The 13,274-nt window shown below is 35.2% G+C and overlaps 1 protein-coding gene across 4 annotated transcripts in view; it reads left to right on the top strand.

The window, feature by feature from the left end:
- LOC123526336 (arginine-glutamic acid dipeptide repeats protein-like) overlaps positions 1-13,274 on the top strand; it is a 150,214-nt gene that overhangs the window by 21,286 nt on the left and 115,654 nt on the right. The window contains exon 1 of one of the 4 annotated variants that reach the window (XM_045305453.2): positions 11,119-11,206. The exons of the other annotated variants lie outside the window; for them this stretch is intronic. Coding sequence (XP_045161388.2) covers positions 11,134-11,206 — 73 coding nt within the window. The 5' untranslated portion in view covers positions 11,119-11,133. Of the gene's footprint in view, positions 1-11,118; positions 11,207-13,274 lie in introns of those variants that run through there. 4 annotated transcript variants of the gene reach the window in all.

Raw genomic sequence — 13,274 nt, forward strand, 5'->3', positions numbered from 1 at the left:
CCCTCTTAATTGAAGTGTTCTGTTGTTATTGATGACACCATAGAACCAGTCTTCTGGAAATATTCCATTGTGTTACCATGGCAACATGGCATTAATGACAATGGGACAATTATTGTCCCTTTTGTTGGTCTGATTATATCCAGTAGAGTGGCAAATTGTCGGTTTTATTGGTCCTGTAATTAAAATTAAGTGATCTCTTGCCTGCTGGTGTCAGATCAGTGTGAAGAAAAAGTAGATGTGTGTTTCCTGTCTGTGAAAGTTTGTTTATATGGTAAACATATTGAATGCTATCATCATAACAGGAGCTTGCAGAAATAGTGTCCCTTCTCCATTTCTACTAGGGTGCCTGCCTATATGTGAAAATTTAATAATGTCAGAGTGGAAGGCCATCTTTCTGCTGTAATATTTTTACATTTAATATTACCTGAATTGTTTAAGTGTGACTACGGATGCAAAAAAACGAGGTTAGTGACAAAACTATAGGCTCTTGTACTGAAATGGAAGTTGAGAAATGAAGATTATTAGGAATATTTGCAGTTTTCTTTCATAACTGTTTCCAGGGATAGTTACAGAGTTGCCCGCCTGCTTAGCTCAGTGTTGGTCTATGGATCGCTGGGTTGCGAGTTCGATTCACAGGCGGGGGTATGTTCTCGGTGACGATTTGTTAAAGACATTGTGTCTGAAATCATTCGTCCTCCACCTCTGATAATTCATGTGGGGAAGTTGGTAGTTACTTGTGGAGAATAGGTTTGTACTGGTACAGAATCCAGGAATACTGATTAGGTTAACTACTTGCCGTTACATGACTGAAATACTGTAAACAGTTTGAAATACGGCGTTAAACCCAAAAACAAAACAAACAAAGTTACAGAATTAGAAACTGATTTTAATAACACAGTTTTAGGATGCATTACTGAGTTTTTTTATCTGTAATAATAGAATATAGCCATAGAAGTAATTAAGCTCAGCTCGGTTTCTAAAGACCACCCGTTTTGCATGTTTAAGAGTAATAAATTTCTTGTTCCGTACCAAATTCCCGGCAAGTAATTGTTCTTGAAGAGCACTAATTTGCCAGTAATTGCATGTTTTTGTCTCTGTTCAAATAACAAATGCTTCATAGATACATGGAGCAACAATCTGCTATTTAATTAGTTGCATTCCGAGCTGATGAAAGGGGAAAAACTAGTGAGAGATAACTTTCAGATCGATAAATGTACATGTCTGTATTTAAATTGTTTGTTCTCATAGTTGTTTGTTTGTGGTTGTGTAAAATGAATGTAATTCGAAAGAAAAAATAAAGTTAAATAACTATAATTTTATATACAACTATGCAAGGACAAAAATTAAACAAATTAAAAACTATTTTGTCAGAGCTGAATGTACTGATTATATTAAGGATTCTTGGTCTTTAAAATATAACAATAAAAAGGGTATGGGGAGGGGACTCTGTAGCTGAGTGGGGTATGGGGAGGGGACTCCTGTAGCTGAGCGGGGTATGGGGAGGGGACTCTGTGGCTGAGCGATTAAGATCGCCTGCCTCTTACGATACACTGTGGGTTTCAAACCCCAGATGGGGTATAGAATTGTTTCATTGCTTCTACCCAGGCACCAGCCTGTGCTGAAATACTTATGCTAAGGAGGGGCATATGACATGGAGTTGTGTAGGTGTAATATTAAACCCAAGAAATAATATAATTAAAATTTTCGTTTTTGGAATGTTCATCCTGTCTGACATGTACTCTCAATTTTATCCAAACTGATAATGAACAGAAATAAGCAAATAATGATTATTTGTATCATCAAAGTTCAGTATGGTAATTTAGTCACAAAGACTTGTTTATTTTGTCATTTGGGTTTTCTCCCTTGTATTAACATTGACCAAAAATAGCATGTATCTTTGTGGCATTTTTAGGTATCATAAAATTCTAACTGAATCGTGAATTGTTTCGAGCTAGATCAGAATTCTGGGGAAAAGAGGTGCTTTAAAAGATGTTATATATTCCTAGGCTAGAAACTGTTGGAAGTGCTGAAAATGTTATTTGCCCGGGTTTACCTTGGTTACAAAGAGTTTGTTTGTTTTTAAGTTACAGGATACAGTTTTAGTCATATGGCTACTTTCCCGCTTTTGATAGTGCAGGAAGATCCCAGGTGCCTTTTTGATCGTTATTTTGGTTACAACTAGGCACCTGGAAACTCACTGACTTCCCTTAAGCCAGCTGGATTGGCTTCCACACATGAAAAAAATCTACACATCAACCAAGGTTTTGAACCCACAGCAGTGACTGAGGCAACTGATTTAAATCAAGCGGGCCACAGAAGCACTTGAAAATTATGTCTTACTTCTGGAGAACTACCGTAACTGAAGCAGTTTTATTAGACCACACAGACATATTGTGCACCATATTGCAATTTAAAGCTCCTGTCTACAAAATTAGTTGTTTTTTTCTCTTCAATCAGTAAAATTGTTAAGAAAAAAAATGAAAGAAAGAGGCTTCATAACAAAGTCTTCATTTGAATGTTTGCTTTGGTTTGTTTGTTAAACTGTACCCCTTTTATTTGTAAAGTTTTACCAAAGAGGTGCTATTTGAAATTGAAGTTAATGCTTTATTCAATATTTTTCTTATTGGAATTGGTTATTCTTTTGATTGTTTGACAAAATGTTTGATCGTGAATGTTAAATAAATATAGTTTAGAATATTAATTTTCCATTGCAAATATGATTGAATAGTTAAGTAAGCAGACCGAATGGCAATCAATTTGCAAAACAGATTTGAATAGCAATAAAAGTTATTGGAGAATTTGGCGGTATTATTAACTTCTCCAAAGAAAGTTGCGAGCAATAAATCAAATATTTATTAAACAATATTTTCAATATGAATAGATATCGATAACATTGTGATAAGTTTTTATTGTAAACTGCTTTACAATTAGCAAGAAAAGGACAAAACTTTGGTAAAAAGATATTTTTGAATAAGAGGAAAAAATTCGGTGAATGATGAATATGAAATAATAGAGAAATTCAATGCTGAGGTAGGAGAAATGGCATAAGACCAAGTGCTGTGACTTTTTAAAAGATTTTCTTAGCCAGGGCCTCACAACCAGGGTGTGAACCCATAATGGCCATTGGCAATTTCTGTAGGGTAACTAAATTCACCTTTGATATTTCAGCATTTTTTGTCGGTAGCTTATACAGAAGAAATGGAGAATGTTGAAGTCAAATAAGAAATTGACATAGTTGCCAGTTGTCACAGTTTGTTAGCTATCTAAAATATTCTTTATTAGCCAGTAAGCAAACCTATACTCAGCCAGGTACTCATTTATTAATGTACTTTGCAATAGTGCCTTTGATATGGCAATTTAACTGACAAGATTATTCGAACAACCCTTACTAATAAATAATGACAATCTGCCTCATGCAGGTAAAATATGAAATTTGTTGAACTGATTACTAAACTTTGCTGAAAAGGACTTGTCAGTTTTGTGAACCTTATCAGAGAATCAGATGCCGCTGAGATTCAAAACTCACTTCTGAGGACATCATGACTTTTTTCAAAGCAGTGGAGTTAATTAAATTGGGTAGCTTCAGGTTTTTTCCATAGTTGAAGTGAAATAAATAAAAAAAATTAACTTAAAGAAAAGATCATTTGAGTTATTGCTCGTCAGGTCTAAAGGAGCTGCCAGTCCTACATTTGTCTTCAACTATGACTGAAACCTTCACGATTCTTGAAAAAAATTGTGGCACTGCACTTTATTTCCTCAAGTTTGACAGGTTTCCATGAAGTCTGAAGTGGTAGAAAATGCTAAAATTTTTAATGAAGTGCAAATGTTAAACAATAACAAATAGACTGTTTCCCTGGAATTATGCACAATTTCTATATAAATAAAACACTGGCAGACACTGCGAATAATCCTGCAAATGCTACTATCTTTTTATCATAGACTACTGAATGTTCTTTATATGCAAACTATATGAAACAAAAAGTGCAGCATGGAATAATTTGGTGAAATTTACCCTGTTCTGTTAGAATTTAAGATAAGCAAAGGTTTTAAGTGGCCAAGTGGTTCCCAGTCAGTAATTCGGTAAAAAAGGTAGTGAAAATTGCAAACCATGACTTTTGGTGTAAAAAAAAAAACAAACTTGGTCTTTAGATAGTTTAAGGAGTAGAGCTCTTTTCCTGTATGTCTAAGTTTACTGCTGTGCCATTTACCAGCCGGAGAAGGAGAAGGAATGGATCGGGAATGCATTTAGCTGATACCCTGTATGTGTTAAAATGTATTGTTAGTCTTAATTTGTTGTTGGTGTTGTAGTTGTTGTAAAAATAAGAAATGAGTAAACCAGAAAGAAAAGCAAATGAGCCGTGCCATGAGAAAACCAACATAGTGGCTTTGCGACCAGCATGGATCCAGACCAGCCTGCGCATCCGAGCAGTCTGGTCAGGATCCATGCTGTTTGCTTTTAAAGCCTATTGGGATTGGAGAAACCGTTAGCGAACAGCATGGATCCTGACCAGACTGCGCGGATGCGCAGGCTGGTCTGGATCCTTGCTGGTCGCAAACCCACTATGTTGGTTTTCTCATGGCACGGCTCAAATGTGAATTAAAGGAAAATCAGGGTAACTAGATGCATTATTATTTTAATAGCATATTAAAAGTTGTCATGCTCTGGAGAAAAGCTGACATTTCTTAAATATACTTGGCGCTCGATTAATATAGTGCTGTGTCATTGAGGACTTATCGTTCCGAACACTATAAATATTCCATCATGAATTTTGTTTTATTTCTATTTTATACCCATAAAATAGCATGAATTAGTGCGCTTTAGCGAGTGTATTGAAATGAAAGCTTAATGGAAGCCTTACAAAGTTGATAAATGCGAATTAGATGTAAGACAGAGCCGCATGTTATGGCATTTTGTAGCTGAAGTATAGATTTTTGAAATTTTATTAAACGGACAAGTAAAGGCTGGGATTTGTTCTTCATCCTTATGTAAATATGCATTTTATCGTTACGGATTTGATGGTGAATATATGAACGCAATATGGGTATTAGTGATATGCCCGCTAAGAGGTCTAGGGGGCTTAACGTCTTTGTCTTGAAACAAACTTATGAACAGCAAGCTGCTGGTTGATTATAGAATTAGATGAAAATTAACACCAGTTTTGGTAATTGCATGTCTAGCATAAAAAGTTATGGTTTGGCTTATTGTCACGTACATTGGCATTCAGGGATGTTCTGTACATATTTGTATATATAATTCTGGATGTTTAGATCGGTATTCTGGGAATAATAGTCTGGCTTATCTTATATCATAACCTTTGTAAGTATAGCTGCCAGCACCCACTGGGTATAATATTGATATGATCATTTTATACAGAATTACCAAAACTGTCCTATGAATTTTGTCATTTTCCCATCATTTTACGCCTGTATGTTAGAAAATAAAGAAAACAATACAGAATATAATTATTTTTACTTAGTATGAGCCACGCCATCAGAAAACCAATATAATGCATTTGCGACCAGCATGGATCCAGACCAGCCTTCGCATCCACGCAGTCTGGTCAGGATCCATGCTGTTCGCTAGCGGTTTCTCTACTTGCAATAGGCTTTGAAAGTGAACAGCATGGATCCTGATCAGACTGCGTGGATGTGCAGACTGGTCTGGATCCATGCTGGTTGCAAACGCACTATGTTGGTTTTCTTCTGGCGCAGCTCATATCATTTACAGTGACACCTCTTCAACTTCAGTTTTGTTCAGGAACTATTGAGCAATTACTCATGAACATAAAACTAAACTGTACATGAACCAGTGATGACTTCATCTTAATATAGTGTTTTTGTTATTTTTAGTGTGCAAAGCAGCAGCAAAATGGTTTTCATCAAATTTGAATTTCTTGAAACTACTTGTATTGATCAGAGCAGAAATGTAGTGTCCTACTGGACTGGATGTCATGCAGCCACTCAGCCACAGGACCATCTTTTGGTTAGAGACCAATATCCACTGTTCTTCAGTTACGTTGTTGTGCCACTGAAAAAGCAATGCAGTTTCCCTAATATGCTATGAGGTTGAGAATGACCTTTGTGGCAAGGCTGACATAAAGGTCACTGTTACTGAGGAAATATGATATGTCAGTTGTGGTTTACTGTTGTGACCGTCACTGTTTCCTTGGAAAATAATGCAGTAACATGAAATTATGATAAAAATACTTTGCAGATAAAACGTCAAAATTGTACTTTGTATTTACACCAGGTCTATCAGTTTTTACTTTGATAGCGTGAGAAAAGCAATTATGATTACTAAGAGTACAGTTTGAATAGGATGGGTAGATATACTTTTAAGGTAATATCTCCACATCCGACAATGGGTCTCTGGCTGCCTGATTCAAACATGATCATCTGATTGGTTAGACTTTAGTTCTAAGTTGACCAGTGGTGAGTTGTGAGTTGTAATTGCTAATACTCAGGTCTCAATTTTAATAATGCTTGCTTGCCTTAAGAGGATTGTTCAGTTGTGCTGTCAAAACGACTTATCAGAAGCCAAGTTTGGTATCAACATGCTATTTTAAAATGAGCCGCGCCATAAGGAAACCAACATAGTGCGTTTGCGACCAGCATGGATCCAGATCAGCCAGCGCATCTGCGCAGTCTGGTCAAGATCCATGCTGTTCGCTAATGGTTTCTCTAATTGCAATAAGCTTTGAAAGCGAACAGCATGGATCCTGACCAGACTGTGCGGATGCACAAGCTGGTCTGGATCCATGCTGGTCGCAAAGCCACTATGTTGGTTTTCTCATGGTGCGGCTCAAATACTTGGCAGTAAGTAGCAAAGTGATTAGAATGTAATTTTACTAAATTCTAAAAAATTATCAAGATTCATGAGGGACTAGTTTTAATGGCTTTGTTGGTTGTATCAATCCATAAAATTAAAACCTGACAGATATGCAAATTTTCTTTTTTCATATTATTAGAATTTGATATCCACAAGTTTATGTACCCATAAAATAGTCCTTTTGACAAAACACCACGAAATTTAATGTTCACAAATTTAAATGATTTTATTTTAGTGTTGTTATGCTTCTATAATCAAGGAAGTTCCCCTAAAATTCAAATTATCTCCCTTCCTTTTTAAAAATATTTGAATAATCTTTCGTTCAATATACTTAATCTAGAAGCACTTTGCTATAGGTATTAATGTTGTTTTCATGTTATTTTGTGAGCCTATAATCACTGTTTCCAACCGATTACTCTTGAAAATGTTAATAAAAATTTGATTCAATCTTTACATTGAACTGCAGATTATCCTGCTGAGCAATTATAGATTGATAAGGTAGCTATTTGCAAGCATTTACAAGTTGATTTTTAATTAATCCTATTATTAATTGGTAAGTTTAAACTTAATTGAATTAGTTTGGTTTTTATAAGTTGTGGTATGAATAAGTGTATGACAGCCGTCTGCAAGATATTTTTAGCAGAGGCGAAATATTTCAGATTTTTTGATAATTTTACTCTGACTTTGATATAGATTGAGTAGATGACATTGATTTTTCCCATCATTATTTTTCCCATCATTATTTCACATTACGTCAAAGAAAGGTGTATGCTTTATGTTGGCGTGTAGGAATTTGTATGTATAGAAAGCTTTTACAGGTTTTATAAAGTTTCAGATCTTAATTTTCTAGTGAAAAAATGTTGTTAAGGGTATCTCCTATCTCTGTTTACAAGTAAACATTTCTTCAGTTACTTGTTATAGATCCTAATGCGTGTTAAATTGGTCATGAAATGTTATATCTTTTCATACAAAGCTTTGACACACAGTGAGGTATGTGATACTGTTTAAGATAAAATAAGAGACTGAAATACCCATACCAGGGTTGGGTAGCGACTTAGAATTGTTAAAATAGAAGACTGTCATTATAAATATACTTATTTATAGATTAACTCGGGTCTTAAGGTGACTTTTTCACAGTCAGTGAAGTCCTTAAAGATCCTTACATGGTCTTCATGGCAAGTTCAAATGCTGTCAGCTTGATCACTATTTTGGCATCAGAGAGAGACCAGATGCCTGGTGTTATACATTGGATAGAAAAAATTGTATATACAGTAGGAAAGATGTCATGTCATTCTTCACATATTAAAATTAGTGAGTCAGGTATTGAACATGCAGATTGGAGATCCAGGTAGTATCTGTATACAGGTAATAGATATGTACAGGTAGTATCTGTATACAGGTAATAGATATATATGGGTAGTATCTGTATACAGGTAATAGATGTATACGGGTAGTATCTGTATACAGGTAATAGATATATACAGGTAGTATCTGTATACAGGTAATAGATATATACGGGTAGTATCTGTATACAGGTAATAGATATATACGGGTAGTATCTGTATACAGGTAATAGATATATACAGGTTGTCTTTACCACAAGTAGGACTGTAAATAGCTGTCCTTGATCTTTTGGGGTTGTTAGATCAAAGTTCCTGTTCTGTAATCTTAGGCTTATTGTGATTCCTTTCTTTAGTGTCTGTGTAAAATACGCCTACATATACACCATGTAGGTGTTGTAAGTTTGAGCCAGGACTTCCGATATAATGCTTCCAACTTTGCGAAACCGCCTTGTTCTTTCATTTCTTTAAATGATTAATTAGTTGATCAGTTATTTGTACAGATGGCTATAGACAACCATGTTATATAGCCAACAACACAGTCCTATAGGAATTGTTGACATTTTAAGGAATTATTCCACTGGGTTTATTATTACATATTAATGCATAGACTGCATGCATAATGTCACCTAAATCTTATTGTGGTTATATATTCATATAGGTATCATGTTACAGGAATATACAGGAATTCAGCTCAAGCTTTGTAGAGCAATGCTGTATGGGAGATAGAGATTTGGTCCTTGAACAGAGGTTGTTATTCTGAAAAAAGTTTATTCATCACCTGAATTGGCTCATCCTGGTGGTGGGTGTGGAAAGGGGAGGCCAGAAGGAGTGGCATAATTACAACAGTTACTGCTAAACTAGTTGTGTAAAAAGCTGGAATTTATTTGATTCACTCACAGGCAACATGGCCACCAGTCCAACCCATCCCCAAGGTAAGGTTAGGTGATTGCTAGATATAATTCGGATGCTGTTGAGACATGGCACAAGCCCAATAGTATAAAGTTATACTCATAACAAATAAACATATCTAAGTTAGTACACAGAGTGAAAACTTAAGAAAAGCTGTTTGTAAAACACGTGCTTTCATGATGGTCCGTCATTGGCAACCAGGTTTGCAGTTTTGTATGCTGTGATCTTACATCAAAAGCAAGAGGGTTTATCTGTTAACTACAGGAAGTCATCGTATGAAAATTAATGGCCATAGGCCGCAACATTCTAATAGTAATTGATCAGAAACTGTTTCTGATGTTAGTCACCAGGATCTATACCGTTGAGATGCTGGCCCCAAATCTCCTTACTGCAGGCAATCCCTCAATGAAATTTGAAATCTGAAAGCCAAAATTGCTGAAGATATTGATCAGAAACCATTTTCAGCTGCAAAGTCTCTGTGACCTTGACCTTTGACCTATTGGTCCCAAAAAATGGACCATTTGTTGACTACAGGCAATATTCCTGAAAAGCAGTAGGCACAAGCATTCTTAAGTTACCTGTATTTTCAATATTAAGGTCGATTACCTTAAAGGTGACCTTGACCCATAAATGGGTCATCTACCAACCACAGGCAACAATTCCATGAAGTTTGATGACTTTATGCCAGAGTTCTTTAGTTACATAGTTGAAATTGTTTTTAATCTAGAGGTCACTGTGACCTTGACCTTTGAACTACTGTTCCACAGAACAATATGGGTCATCTTCTGATAACAGGCAAACATTCTTTAAAGTTTGTCATTTGTAGGACCAAGCCTCGTTCAACCAACTGACTGATGGAGAAATACATTAAGCAAAACAGTTGTATACACACTGTTCTTCCAATGGCAGAGTGGGGAGGATGGCGTAAAAATAAGTAAAAATAAAAATCATATTTTTGACAAAGAGAAGTAATGAGAAGCTTCAGTGTTCATAAAATTTCCTTGCAATAGTTGAAATACGTTTTATGGATTTTTTTTATTCGTGGATTATATTCTCATAATTCCTGTAATAACTTCGAGTCTGGTGTAATTCACACTCATTGCGATAATAACCTGGCAGAGGAGATACAGTCTTCAACATTTATTTGTCATAAAGTATTTAGTCTTACGTGTTTTATGCGTTGTTTCGGCAAAAACTAAGACAAAGGTATTCATTTGTAGGGTAAAAAGTTGTCTCGTTTAATTACACTGTTTCTGTCTCAACTGTCACAGTGTAAACAAGAGTGTCACCAACGCAATTTTTGTATTTCACGTTTTATTTAATGACAGATTGGGAGAATTTTATGCAAACATCTTTGGCATAAAGATTGGTTTCTTGGCAGATAAGTTTCTCAGGGATTAAATGCATGTTCAACTTTTATCAGTATGGATATTCTATTAGTGAAATCTGTAAAAAATGTACAAATTAGACACACACAAATTAATTTGATAAAAATCAGCATTTTTATCTAGGATTACTTCCCCTTAAGTATTCATTATAAATGTTACTTCCCTTATCATATTTGATCAACCACAGGTAATGATGAAATTTATTAAACTTGGGAAAAACGCTGTCAACATAGTAATCGTCATTTTTAAAATAAATTGTAAATTTCTATTTAAAAAATGTAGCTTAAAAAGTTATTTGGATTAAAAAAAAATGAGAACAATAAAAATTTGAATGGTATTTCTAGATTAATTTTCCATTAATTCTGTGTTTTCTTTTTTGCTTTACATTTGATTATCCAGATATAATACATTCCTGTGATTATATGTGCTCAGTCAAATTTCGAAACATAAGTATTGACTTAGTGCTTGTTCCTTTACTTAAGCCAGATATCAATACACTAGCTGATTACACTGAAGTTGTTGTCAATTGTACAATACCCACTAGGATAGAAATGCCTTAAAGGTTCTTGTATTGAACTCGAAAAGTGACATTTTACGTTAATTTTCCGATAAAGCTCTGTACAGCCGTTGATTTACTTGTGACAATCGGAAGTTGGAAAAATTCATGCAGATATATTGGTGCTCTTTATTACAAACATATTTGGATTGTATTGACCGAAAGAGACTTATATGTAAAGGTAATATAGTTAAATTGTCATGCAAGTGTGATTGCTTATACAGTTTTCTAATTGTTGTAAAATAAAAATGCTATGATAAATTTATAGGAACCTGCCTATTTGTTAGCTTACAGTTGTATGTAAAAGTTGAGTATAATGTCATTCTGAATCATTTTATTTCGATTTTGAGCAGTAATTGAGATATTTTTGACAATGGCTATTTTTACTTTTTTGAAGAAACTGAATTCTTTAGCCTAACGTTTATTGTGTTAAGGCAATTGGCAATTTTTATAGGGTTTTTAAAGGGGTATGAAGTACAGTACTTGGAAATTAGTTTTGTTTATTTCTTTTGGGTTTAACACTGTTTTTCAACAGTATTTCAGTTATGTAACAGCGGGCAGTAAACCTAAATGGTGTTCCTGGATTCTGTACCAGTACAAACCTGTTGTCCGCAAGTAACTGCCAACTTCCCCACATGAAGTAGAGGTGGAGGACGAATGATGTCAGACAATATCTTTTTTCAAATTTTATGTAGAACATACGCCCCACACGAGGATCGAACTTGCAATCCCACGATCCCTAAATCAACACTCTCCCTATTGAGCTAAGCAGGCCGGCCGGATATTGGTAATTGTTTTAGAATTATGATGTACGGTACTCGGCAATTGGCAGTTTTTATAGGGGAATGGTGGACACTAGTCAGTGATTGGCAATTTGTTTAGGGTATTATAGGAGTATGAAGTACAGTACTCAGTGATTTGCAGTTTTTACAGGGATACAAAGTGAAGTACGGTACTTGTCAGAACAACTTACTGTAATGAATATTTTCGTCACGAAAACTTACCAATTAATTTTGTTCAAATGTGAAAAAGTATGTCCAGGTGTATGGATGTGCACATGTGGAAAGGTATTTAAATAACTCTGCAACTAGATCCTGTAATGTGATCATTTGGTCTGCCTGAATTGAAGATTAATGACATATTATTAGTGTTAATCTGTTGGAAATGAAGTAAGAGCTTGTTAAATCTTGTACAGATTTATGCTCATTATTGACTTTGTCCTATACAGTAACAAGTGTCAGTGTTAAACTGGTTTACAGAATATAAGCTGCTTAGCAAATGGAATGGAATTGTCAGCTCTGATAGTTAGTGATCAATAGTGGTGTTCCTAAACTCAGCAGAAGGAGGCACAGAGTTCACAATCCCGTGGCTGCCTGTTATTAATGCAGTGAGTGTGGGGATTTGGTGAGGGGAATAAGTTTTTGTGTTTATTTAGGGCCTCCTTGTCTAAGAGGTTAAAGGCTGTTTACTATAACTGATGTGCCCTCACCTTCACTGAGGACAAGGGATTGGAAGTTGTCTAACTTGGTGTTCGTAATCTTCTGCTCACTCTACCCCTGGGAAATAATCTGGAATAGTTCTAGAACTATACTAACATTGTTCTAGAATAAGTGCTCTAGAACAGTACTAGAACAACGCTCATTAGTTCTAGAACATTGAAAGAACAGTTCTATTATGTTAAATGAGACAAATCTGTCCCTGGAATGTTCTAGAACTGTTCTGTTATTATTTTTTTAGCCCGACTATTCATAGAATAGTAGAGCTATTGGACTCGCCCATGCGTCGGCGTCCGCGTCCCGATTTTGTTAAGTTTTTGTATGTAAGCTGGTATCTCAGCAACCACTTGTGGGAATGGATTGAAACTTCACACACTTATTCACTGTGATAAACTGACCTACATTGCACAGGTTCCATAACTCTATTATGTTGTTTTACAAAATTATGCCCCTTTTTCGACTTAGAAATTTTTGGTTAAGGTTTTGTATGTAAGCTGGTATCTCAGTAACCACTTGTGGGAATGGATTGAAACTTCACAAACTTATTTACTGTGATAAACTGACTTACATTGCTCAGGTTCCATAACTCTGTTTTGCTTTTTTACAAAATTATGCCCCTTTTTCGACTTAGAATTTTTTGGTTAAGGTTTTGTATGTAAGCTGGTATCTCAGTACTCACTTATTGGAATGGATTGAAACTTCACACACTTGTTCACTGTCATGATCTGACATGCACAAAGCAGGTCCCATAAC

The sequence above is a fragment of the Mercenaria mercenaria genome, chromosome 14 (genome assembly GCF_021730395.1).
Source record: "Mercenaria mercenaria strain notata chromosome 14, MADL_Memer_1, whole genome shotgun sequence".
NCBI classification, from domain to species: Eukaryota; Metazoa; Mollusca; class Bivalvia; order Venerida; family Veneridae; genus Mercenaria; species Mercenaria mercenaria.